At 43.2% G+C, this 12,339-nt stretch overlaps 1 protein-coding gene across 5 annotated transcripts in view; it reads left to right on the forward strand.

Annotated features, from left to right (window-relative positions):
• Nucleotides 1-12,132, forward strand: part of DIP2C (disco interacting protein 2 homolog C) — a 324,193-nt gene extending 312,061 nt beyond the window's left edge. For 4 of the 5 annotated variants that reach the window (XM_035128997.2, XM_035129000.2, XM_035129001.2 and 1 more), the window contains 4 exons: nucleotides 475-549; nucleotides 2,342-2,516; nucleotides 3,758-3,881; nucleotides 5,146-12,131. In XM_035128997.2, the coding sequence (XP_034984888.1) occupies nucleotides 475-549; nucleotides 2,342-2,516; nucleotides 3,758-3,881; nucleotides 5,146-5,398 (627 nt within the window). In that variant the 3' untranslated portion in view covers nucleotides 5,399-12,131. Of the gene's footprint in view, nucleotides 1-474; nucleotides 550-2,341; nucleotides 2,517-3,757; nucleotides 3,882-5,145 lie in introns of all 5 variants that reach the window. The other variant, XM_035128998.2, reaches the window with a different exon arrangement.
• Nucleotides 12,133-12,339: the final 207 nt, after the last annotated feature.

The following is a 12,339-nucleotide window of genomic DNA, read 5'->3' on the forward strand; positions in this document are numbered from 1 at the left end:
ATAGGAGCGCAGGAAGCTTACTGCTTTATACAAGGTCGGATCCTTGGTTCATCCAGCTCACAATAGGCTGCACCAATTTGAAGTGGGTCTCCAAGATTTCACTGCAGGGTCTTCCCCAGCTCTTCTTGGAGTTAACAGGGATTGAACCTGGAAACCATGGCTTGTGAAGCATGCGCTAAACCACTGAGCATCCCCATCACTACTGTTGTTGTCAATTATTGTCTTAGATATATAGAAAAAGGTAAGGTGGATTACTTTTGCCACATGATGAAAATACGTTTTGTAATCATACATCCACAAGATTAGCCCCCCCCCCCCCCGGTCACTTACTCACTTGCACGTGCAAAACACAGAATGCAAAGCCTTCTTTCGGAGTTTCTCGAAAGCCTTCAGGAGACAAGAAGAAAAGTTCATAAAACAATATGTACATCATCTGGCTCACGACCAGATATGACTCATTTTGTCTTTCAATAGATTCTCCCTGGAGTCCGCATCATTATTGCTAATCCAGAAACAAAGGGACCCCTGGGAGATTCTCATCTTGGAGAGGTGAGTCACAAGCTGTGCCTCAGTTGGTACTGAATTGCATGAGTTGATTAAAAGCTACCTTCCTTCCCTAACAGCCGCCTTTAATAAGGATGTGACAAATGGCCCGCTCTGGCAGGTATGCATCACACAGCTCCAGGAAGTTTAAACTACCTTGTGCTTTGTCAAAGTTGAGAACTGCTAGTTTCTTCATTCAGATTTTCTTCCTCAAGTTACTCATATTTCAGGCATAATATCAGAAGTTTGTAACAAACCTGGCCAAACCTTCACCTTGCAGAGCTAGTCTTTGCACACATTGTCTCAGTAATGCAAAGCAAAAATTTCATTCATATCTTTAAACTAAAGATTGCATGGAGATATAATTGGCTAGGATCCTTTTATTAGTGGAAAACCTCATGCAATGAGCATTCCAACCTAAGATAAGTGTTGTGTGAGAAAATGGACCCCACATCCAGAAAAAGGCTTTTCCAGGACCCTTTGTGGCCTACATGTATGCAGACTAAGTTAGCTGAACATGCCTTAAGTCCCACTGATTTTCAGTGGAAACCATCAGTGGGATTTAACGAAAGTTCAGCTGATTTAGTCTGAATACAGCTACAGCTTCCCCATGTTTCTCAGACTATAGTGCAACCCCAATAGCTCAGTTGGTAAAGCAGGAGACTCTTAATCTCAGGGTTGTGGGTTTGAGCCCCACTTTGGGTGAAAGATTCCTTGTTTGCAGGGGGTTGGACTTGAAGAACCTTGTGGCCTCTTCCAACTCTACAATTCTATGATTCTGATGCATTGAGGTATTCCATTGTGAGATGTCTTCCATCAGCACTTGTTTGAGAGTTCATGGGAAACTATTGGATTTTCTCCTCCACATGGCGCTTCGGATCCAAGCCATTATCTCTGCCACTAAGCATTGGTGTTGTGGACTCCTGTGCTTTCCCCAGATCTCATTAATACTCCCCACACCATCACTGTCACTCCATCAGGGCTGCTGGGATTGGCGAAAGAAGCACCTGTGTGATCTCAGCTGCCCTTGGGATGGAGCTCTTACATATTCCTGATCTGTCAAACAGCTTTTACTCTGGCTTCCGTCGCCAATAGTGAATGGGTGTTTCAGGGGAGTGCCACAGGTTAATAGATTCTGCCTAACTTGTGCTTTCATGGTTGAATCAGTGGCATATGTAGTACTCTGAGAATGCTTGCTGTGCAAGAATTTATCCTATATGTAGATCCTGTGTGCGAATGGATTATGGAGGCCACTTGCTCTTCAGCAATCTGTGTATCTTTGCTGTTGGCTGGTTTGGATAACTGAGTGGCAGTGAGTACAAAGAAGAAGACTTACACCTTTAACCATGAGTACAAGTGAACGGTTTATACCAGATCCAAGAGTTAGGAATGTGTGGGGCAGCAAGGGCAATAGTGCACATATTTCGTATGTAAGTTGTATTATTTTGTGCAACATAAAAAGTTGGTTGTTTGATTGGCTTTCTGCTCTGTGGAAAAGTTTGAAAATTATAATAAAGGTGATTAACTGATACTTTGCCAATGTGATCCCAACCCCAGAAAGCTAATAACTGGTTATAGGAACGCCACAGAAACTTTATCTCAACCACTGCATGTTAGCAGTGTTTGCCTTGGCAGAACTACTCCTGGGGGTGGTTTTCAGTGGCTAGGCTGGTGCACAGGACTGGATTTTCCTCAGCAAGCTGATGGCTGAGTTGAAGGGCTCCTCTTGTGCTTAATAAAAAAATGCCTGTAGCAGAGAGCACACCAGTGAAAACATAACTTTTTCCTCTCCACCTAGATATGGGTTCATAGTGCTCACAATGCCAGTGGCTACTTCACTATCTATGGTGATGAATCCTTGCAGTCAGATCACTTTAACTCAAGACTTAGTTTTGGAGACACTCAAACTATCTGGGCACGGACTGGCTACTTGGGATTTCTGAGAAGAACAGAGCTCACAGATGCAAGTGGGGGTAAGTTCTCGCACTGCCTTTTATAAATCTGTATGGCATTGAGTGCTTTCAGATCAGGAGTTGCCAACCAATTTGGGCCCATGAGCATATTTGTAAACAGGAGGAACTATTGGGGGCACCTCTCTCACACTGCAACCAAGTTCACATTGCAGTCTATCCTATTGTCTGTAATACAATGCTTCTTTCAAGCCTGATTTCAGTGGGGAAGGGGTTGGGGGGCAGGAGACCCTTGACTTACTGAGCATTTCCTTGCTAGATTTGCATTTCCCACCATGGCTACTCCACCGCAGGAGCTGGGAACATGAGCAGGAGATGCTGTCTTTATTACAGCCAAAGGCCCACAAGCCGACAGGAGACATTTTGCAAACATCTCCTTTGCATCTTTGGGGGATATTTGCCTTGATCTGCATAGAGAAGGCTAAGAACATAGAACATTTCAAAAAGGAAGTCCCCTTGTTTCATACACCCTTTTCTAATCTTCCCTACAATGAGAAGTTTTGCATAGGAAGCTGCCTTTGTGCCATTGGCCTACACTGGTTGGCAGTGGCTCTCCAGGGCTTCAGGTGGAAGTCGTTCCCAGTCCTTTCTGGAGATGCTGCAGATGGAACCACATACAAATTATGATTATTAATAGTATTGTTGTGTTTATGAATGGCTTCCTATGAAAGTATGTGCTCTGCCACTGAGCTGTAGAAGCTGCATGTGTTAATCCCATAGAAAGCAACGCTTTATTTTTCAGCTTAGCTGTCTTGAAGCCAAAACAGAATGGAAATGTATTAAACCCAGGGAGGTGGAACCTCAGGCTTGGGGACTCTCCCCAAGCCATCCTTTCCTCTCTCCCCACCTTCAACTCTCCCTGGCCTTGTTCTGCACCCACCTTCTGTGACCCTGCCTAGCTGCAGTGTCTCCTTGAGTAATACCTGCTGTTTGCCTGGGTGAGGGATGAAGCATGCCGTGTGTGTGGATATCTCTTGACTGCAGCCTACTGTGCCAGGGAGAGAGTTGTATATGTTGCTTCACCCACGTTTTCCTCTGTCCACACCTACCACTGTCATCCAGCCCCTGGAAAGTTGCCCAGTTGGGAATGAGGCCCTTGGGAAGGTTTAACTCCATTAAACCGATGGACTTTAAAAACAAAGCTAAATCTTCCAGATAGTGTTGATGCAGCTGTCTTTGCCTTGCACAGGTGATTTAACGCCTCATATAAATGATTTCTCCCCTCTCTTTCTCTCTTGAACCAGAGCGACATGATGCACTTTATGTGGTAGGTGCACTAGATGAAGCCATGGAACTGCGAGGAATGAGGTATCACCCCATAGATATCGAGACGTCTGTAATTAGAGCACACAAGAGCATTACAGAATGGTAAGTATGTTGTCGTTTTGGCCAATCGTCGTCATTTTGGCATGTTCGGTAGCAGGAAGAAGAGGGAAATCCCTGATCTGCATGTTTAGGAGTTGCGAGAAGAATCTTGATATAGTTTGGGGGCTGTGCTTTGTAAGTAAGAGGAAAAGCTTAAAATATGTATACAGTGGCTCTAAGATCGGGAACCAAATGGCAAACATAATACATTCTGGCTTTTCTACTGCAAAAAAAAAAACCAAAGAGGGTTTTGGGCAATTAATCAGGTTTATAATGGCCTCAGCTTTTGTGGATTGGAGTCCACTTCATCACAAAAATGAAGTGTTTTCCTCAGATGTCAAGTATATATACACACATAGTTGTAGAGAAACAAACGTAAGCAGTGGGGTCAGAGGAAAATGAAATTCTGACTGTGAGAATAATTACATCAAATGTACACAAAATGACTGTTTGCAAAGCAGTGTTGGTGGTTCTATGTCCTTGTTGCCTGTTTTATCACAAGCTCTGCTTTCTGAACGGCCGCTGTGCTTATTTTGCATACATTTCAGCTTTAATGTCGAAGGCACAGCAAATATCTTGTTTGCTACCTCCCTTCCACAGGACCATTTGCCTGCCACAAAAGTTCATCTAAAGCAGGGGTAGCCAATGGGCTGCCCTCCAGATGCTGTTGGACTGCAAGTCACATCATCCTTCACCATTGGCCATGCTATCTGGGGCTGGTGGGAGTTAGAGTCTAATAATGTTTGGAGAGCACCATGTTGGCTGCCCCAAATCTAAGGCCCTGATCCTGCCCTCGTGGTCCACTTTCTGTTTAAATCAGGCACCCCCAAACTGCGGCCCTCCAGATGTTTTGGCCTACAACTCCCATGATGATCCCTAGCTAACAGGACCAGTGGTCAGGGAAGATGGGAATTGTAGTCCAAAACATCTGGAGGGCCGAAGTTTGGGGATGCTTGGTTTAAATAGTCGAGTTACCAATCTGAGCCTTGGAAAGCACAAACTGCTGAAAGAGGCCAAAGGCAAGGGACATTCCTCCCCCAACCTCCTCCTCCTGGTCTGTATTTTTCAAGCGTAGGGGGGAAATAACCACCCTCACCACCTCATGATAAAAGGGGGCTCAAGTGCTTTGCCCTCAAAAGCCCCCAACGGCACCTTTGCACCCAACCGCATTGGCAGTCCCAAGGATTAAAGGAATTGTTGGGCATTGACAGTGGAACCACTGAACGATACGTTTTAAGGTGATGTGATTTTCCTACTTGCATTTCAGTGCGGTGTTTACCTGGACAAACTTGTTGGTCGTTGTTGTTGAGCTGGATGGATCCGAGCAAGAAGCCTTAGACCTGGTTCCTTTGGTCACCAATGTAGTCCTGGAGGAGCATTACCTGATTGTAGGGGTGGTGGTTGTGGTGGACGTTGGTGTAATTCCTATCAACTCCCGTGGAGAGAAACAGCGTATGCACCTACGAGATGGATTTTTGGCGGACCAACTAGATCCCATCTATGTGGCCTACAACATGTAGTCTGGTATCTATTAAGGCTTCCATGGACTGTACTCTAGATGTATAAACAAATTTTTTTGGACGTCCACTAAACGATGTGCTGACAAGAATACGGCGCCACTCTTCAGAACGGAACTGTTTCTATTAGGACTTTTTGACGCGCTCGTTATTGGCAGGACATAAAATGTGAAACGTGTTTCTTTTACCACTACATTTTAGCACAGAAGGACTTTGGGGTACTGCCTTCAGTTTGTTGGAAAGCCCATTATTAGACTTTTTAAAAAAGATTATTTTTTGCTTATTGGGATGATACTGCTTTCTGAGTAATATGGCTTTGTATTTTATGTTATACTGAAGTAGCTAATTTTTCTTCTTCTTTTTTTTAAAATCTGCCCTTCAAGTGGATATTTTTAAACAGCTCGTTTTATGACTGAATTGTTTTGGTTTGCTTGTTTTTAAATGTCCATAAAAACCTTTTCCAATATGAATCCATTACTAATTTTAAGCCATTTTCTATCCCATTGTCTTAGGAAACTACATTGTGGTACGAGGAAAATACCCAAAACAGCACCTTCTCAAATTAGAGTTTTAACAGCTTTCTCTTCTAGAAATGCTGAAAATGCAAAGGCAAAAAGAGCCTTTGATTATTAGTGTTAGAATGAACAGAAATTTATAAATAAGGTGTATTTCGGCAATGAGCTTGCAGATATCTTTGTACTAAACTAAAAAGATAAAATAAGTTAACTACTTCTGTAATTATGTACAAAACCTTTAATTTATTTTGATCTCTTTAGAAGTATAAAAGAGAAACATTCAAGAATATTAAGCTCTTGTAATGTTTGCTAATATAAAAACAAAGGGGTTGTATTATCTTGAGTGGATAGTATCACATCAAATATATATATATGAAATATAAATTCACTAATGACAAAAAAAGATTTTAAAGTTTTAAAAGGATGCAGTACTCATCACTTGCATGGTGTCTCTTTTCCCACTGTAGATAATCGAACATTATTCACAAACTTCGAGGAAAAACCGGTCCTGGATTGCTAAGTATCCCTGTCTAAAAAAAACCCCAGAATCTCCCAGATACCAGCAAGCGAAACCATTCTGCTACCTTTAAAGGCAGAGAGTTAAACGTTGAAGGTCGCAATCCTTTGCCACGCCTGCACAGAGGGCAGGACATAGAGTGGTTCCCGTAGCCGTGCTGGAATAAATTTCTGCACCTTGCTCTCTCTTCCAAGCCTGCTTCTCCGTAAGGCCACTGAATTGCCACTCTGCTGCCCTTGGCCCCTAATTTGCTTCCAGCACTCTGTCGCTCACCCTTCCGTAGTCCCTGGCTCTTCTCCAGCCCCCTGTGTGCTCTAGGAGCCTGGAGAAGAGGAGGAGGAGGAGGAGGAGCAATGCTGGAGAGGGAGGAAGAGCCTCGGCTTCAACCCAGGAAGCCTTGGAAGAGTCCAGCCGGCACGTTGGCAGAGACCAAGACAGGGTTCCCGCAAGAGCCATTCCACCTCCTGCTCTCTGTGCATGCAATGTGGTAGGATTTGCTGGTGGCCAAAGACTCTTCAACAGTGCACTACGAAGGATTCTCTTATTTGCCGCAGAGGTGACAAATATCTGTGCAGGCACGTATGTCCATACACTTCTTAGACGTTAGAAAAGGCAGGTTTGAAGAATTATCACTGTTTTTCTTAGCTGCATAACATTGTTGCACAATATTGGTCATTGTCCTTTCTTTTTTAAGTTTGTGGGAGTTTTGTTAATTTTTTTTTGGTAAGGACGATTTTCTTCTTGTTTTTGTTTTGTTTTTGGTGGTCATTTTGCACAAGAGTTATGCTTTTGTTCATCTGTTTGCCTTCCTGCTGCCCTCTGTCTAGGTTGGGCGAGGGGAGGGTGGCAATCCATCCACTTCACACTTTGTAGAAAGCTGTTGTTTTTCGATACTCTTTCTCTTAATAACGCGTTTGTTATTGGAGAGTAGCTGAAAAGCCGCTCTAAACTATTTGGCACAGCCTGGTGGATCTGCTAACATGTCCTTATGCCAAACAGAGGAACTGATACTGGTGTTGCAGGTAATCCCATCTCTCGGTTCCAAAGGGAATCTGCCAATTGGGGAAGAACAGGAACGCATGGATCACAGCTGCCTTTTATTTTCTTTCTAATTTCACTGTCTTTGGATAAATGGACTTGTCAATCTCTTAATTATTTAATTGTTTTCCTCCCCCCGTTTTTTTGTTTCTTTCTTCTTCTTCTTTTTGAAGTGCATATTTTGGTTTGTTCCAGCGTAGCCTGGCTGACCTGTGTCTGATTTTTGAGGGTGAACATTAAACAGCAGCAGTCCAAGAATGCTTTTTAAATGGTTTGAAATAATGTTAACTTGCTGGCAGAATATGCATGACTAAGACGGAGGCAGGACTGAAGCTACAAGACCTTTATATAACATGTATAAGGGATTTTTTTTTGTCTACCTTTGCAGATTTCATTTGGTTCTGAAGAGAAGACCCCAAATTCATTTTTTTCCCATTTTTTATTTTTGCAGGGGTGGGAGGGTCCTTAAAGATGAGGGATGGTTTTTAGTCTGCATGCAGAATACAGAGCATCTCACCATGGCAAAACTTTTTTTTTGGTGTGTGTGTGTTAATTTTCAGTTGCCCCCCTTTTTTTCTTTTTTTCTTTGCCCTGTGAATATTTCTACCCATGCTCCGAAGACCAACCCTGAAGCATTCTGTCAAAGTATGGGGTTTTTTTGTCCCCTAAAATAATATATATTTTTTTCTGTTTGAAATGTCAAGTTGCTGTAAGGTTCAGACAAGCCGTTGACTGATTATGAGCATAATTACAGTGTATGAACTAACTTGTGATGATGTCCTTGCTATTGCTGATCTCAGTGCTGCAAAACACAAATTTAGCTGTCATTTTATTAAAGCATCACTTCTAACCTTCACCAAGTCAACTTTCCACTCCTGGGGAAGGGGACAAAGGACTCCAATGCAGTCGTACGACACAGTTAATAACTGATCTCTTCTGCAACCTGCCATCTGTGGTTGTTTAAATTCTCAAGCTTAGGACAGTAAATGACGATGAACTGAATTCCTAGTTTTGTCGTGCAAGATAAGGGGAAAGAAACACACGTACCATCAGATCCAGCAATAAAGAAGGATTGTTCTGTATTAGAAACTGTACTGTAGATAAACCATTCATGAGAATGTATAAAATGTTTGTCTTGTGACCTTGTGCTTTTGAAGTCAGACAAAAACCATGTAGTCAACCTGATGCACATGCGCACTAAAATAAAAAAGAAAGGAAGAAAGAGGGTCCACAATGAACATTTAAACACGAAAACTAATCAAACAGGAGCAGATTCCTCATGGTGCTTGTTTATTATATATATTTAATCCTGCTTGACACTTTACCCAAGGGAAGACTGTCCCTTTTATCAGTTGAATGTTAGCAGCGTTATTTCATAGAGTGTGGTGACTGGTTAGAGAAATTCATGTAACTCAGCCAATCACAGTTTCAAACGAAAATTTTTATGTGCAAACAAACAGCAACCTTCTTGTATGTTAAACCACCAGTACGCTTTGTACATCTGTGATAACGCCTGTTTTATATTCAAATGAACAAATAAAAGCTTTTATTTTTGTTGCTCTGAAAAGATCAGGTTTTTTTATATATATAAAGGGGGGGGGGAAGCTGAGGTTTTTAAAGGAGATTTTCCAGAGCTTTGGGCCCCACCTAACACTTTGGTGAAAGAAAATGGTTTTATTTTTTATTGACTTGGGATCATTGCATATGCCACAGAATAGAAAATACTCAACATGGATCTGGAGCTAACTTAAGCCGTATTCAGGCGCTCTTATATAACTCTGTTGAAGCAATTTGTCCCTCTCTTTGGCATCTCCAATTCTGACCTTCCTGCAGTGATCAAGGAGGTATAACACAAAGCCTCCTCTCGATCCAGGACTGTGTTAATGTGTAGAACAGGTGTAAACGCTTAGAATCTGGTTTCAGACACATTCCCATCCAACACAGGGGTTAAATGGACATGGACATGGGATGTTGGGAATGGGGGCCAGCATGTGCCCCCCCCCAGCTCCCCATACCAATTGTTTCACCAGAGGGGAGAAGCAAGGAAAATTGGGGAGTGAGTTGGCTAGCACTCAGAGAGAGAGAAAATTGCCTTCCGTGAAACTTATGTTTTGACTTCTGTGAAATTGGTGTTCTGTTGAGTGTAGAAAACTCTGGGTTTAAAGGAGTGTGTTTTGGGGCTCAGACCTCACCTCTGACTTATGCTTGGTTTATTGGGCCTAGTTATTTGTGCCTCAGACTGACCAATTTGCCTCCTGCGCAATGGGTGTTTTGTGACTGGCCGCAGCCACAAAGGCAGCCATTTTGTGAATGGGTTTCTCCCCTTATGGCAGCCATTTTTTGATGGCACCCACAAGCGTTCTCAAAATGTGCCTCTCAGTTCTAAAGAGAAAGGGATCTTTGCTGAAGAAGCAACATTCCTTGGTGGTTATCCATTGCAAATAAAAATCAGCAGTGATGAGTGCTCTTAGTAATGTTGGGGGATAACTTGAAAATGATTGGTATATCATATTTTGGCTGGAATGCAGTAATATTTAATATGTGTTAGTTGGCTGATATGTAATGGAATCTTAAAAATTCTGATACTATTTGATTGATAACATGCAATTGTATCAGGCAGCATTCGCTCAAGAACATGCAGTGGTAATATTTTGGCTGTCGACAGCTTATGAAAGACCGCTCAAAATGAAACTAATGTGAAGTCAGAAATTCCAAAGCATATGGATTTGGAGGTAAGACTACTTTACATCTTCTTTTCATATAAAAAAAACATATCCTCATTTATAATCTTAAATTTTTTGGAAGGAATGTGTGGGGCACAAATTGAGAGGATCATTAACTGCTACAGAAACGACAGCAACAGAAATATCCAAGAAGAAGAAAAATATGGCAGCATGATCAATAGTCCCAAGGAAATGGAGGGAATTTCATTGGGTGTAGCTTGGTATACAAATGTAGTTTAGCTCCTTCACAAGTATTAAAGGTGCAGGAGTCCCTACCTCTTTTTGTATCTCACCACCCTACAAAGGCAGTAATCTAAATTTCATTATACCATGGCCCTGGCGCAGCTTTAATTGTTGTTTAGTCATTTAGTCGTGTCTGACTCTTCGTGACCCCATGGACCATAGCATGCCAGACACTCCTGTCTTCCACTGCCTCCCGCAGTTTGGTCAAACTCATGTTGGTAGCTTCAAGAACACTGTCCAACCATCTCGTCCTCTGATGTCCCCTTCTCCTAGTGCCTTCAATCTTTCCCAACATCAGGGTCTTTTCCAAGGATTCTTCTCTTCTCATGAGGTGGCCAAAGTATTGGAGCCTCAGCTTCAGGATCTGTCCTTCCAGTGAGTACTCAGGGCTGATTTCCTTCAGAATGGATAGGTTTGATCTTCTAGCAGTCCATGGGACTCTCAAGAGCTTTAATTCGGCATAAGTTAATTAGCGTTATTTAATAGTTGTACAAGAATATAGATAGGGGTGGGCACGTTAGATTGTGTATCCAATTCAAAGCAATGTAGTACAGATTGACTGTGATGTCGTTTGGATGCACATCCAATTCAAACCATTCAGACCGGTACTGAATCCAGCAAGTATCAGCCAGGGCAGATGTTACATTAAAAAGGATCTTCCATTTATTTTGCATTTGCAATGGAAGTGGGTAAACAGGGAAGAACATTACATTTCTCCCAGAGAGTACTTGAAATATACTCTCAAGGCTTAGCTGGAAGCAACAGATGTCTGAACTAGCTCTGCTAAGGGCAGCGCCGGCCCACCCATGAGGCAACTGCCTCGGGTGGCGGCATCCACAGGGGCAGCGGATCCGTCCTCCAAGGAATGAATTGGCCCCTGCTGCTGCCACTGCATGCATGCTCCTCAGAGGCAGGATCTGCCTCCTCGGCACCCCACCATGCTGTCCCTACAGTGGCCTCTCAGCAAATAGGAAGGGCAGCTAGTCTCCTCCCACCCTAGCGGGTAAATTGTGGGGGCTGCCCTGTGGGGTCTCCTGGGCTCTGCACCTGACCAGTGTGGTTCAGAACAGGCCCCTTCCCTTCCACCTGCAACAGCTTTTGATTTCACCCATCAGGTAAGGTTGATTTGACCCCCCCCCTCTTGTTTCTTCCATCTTCCAAGGTGGGGAGCAATTTTGTGGTTCTCAGGTGCCAAAATGTCTTGGGCTGGCCCTGGTGTATGTTTTCCTAGCTGTTTCCTTGTGCTTTAAATATGCCAAAGGACATGGCATTTGTATCTGGGATTTGTATATCATACGGCCTCCATTCCCCCTTTATTGCAAGGGCACCTCTATGCTGACCCAAGGCGATATGCAACTCTGGTGTGGAGTCTCTCCACCAAGTTGGTAGAGACCACACAACAGCTGTTAGCTGCCCGCATGTGGTGCTCCTACCTCAAGCCTTGTTTTTGACAGTTTCCAGAGGGACACATAAATTAGAATTGGCCCTGAACAGAGAGAATAGTTTCATTTAAGCCAAGGACCACGTGATGGTCAGCTTAGCAAACACGAGATTGCCCTCCAGTGGTCGCAAGCATCCACTGCATCCTTCGTCCGCACCTGTAAGATTGGTGACCAGATACAATTTTGTGAATAAGGTGCAGCACGATGAACTTAAGGCTGCTATGAACTGCAATAAAGAAATACAGGAAAGAGGGACATCCCCCCTCCCCACCCTCCCACCCCGGTCATGGGACAAGCTTTTTAAATGTACTGACAAATGCGATATCATTCAAGGATGTTTTGCACGTGGTTGCTGTGTTTCTCCGAAAATAAGACACCGTCTTATATTTATTTTTCCTCAAAAAACAACAACACTATGGCTTGTTTTCAGGGGATGTCTTATTTTTCCCCTCCTCCTCCTCCTGCC

Source organism: Zootoca vivipara, chromosome 12 (assembly GCF_963506605.1).
Source record: "Zootoca vivipara chromosome 12, rZooViv1.1, whole genome shotgun sequence".
NCBI lineage: Eukaryota > Metazoa > Chordata > Lepidosauria > Squamata > Lacertidae > Zootoca > Zootoca vivipara.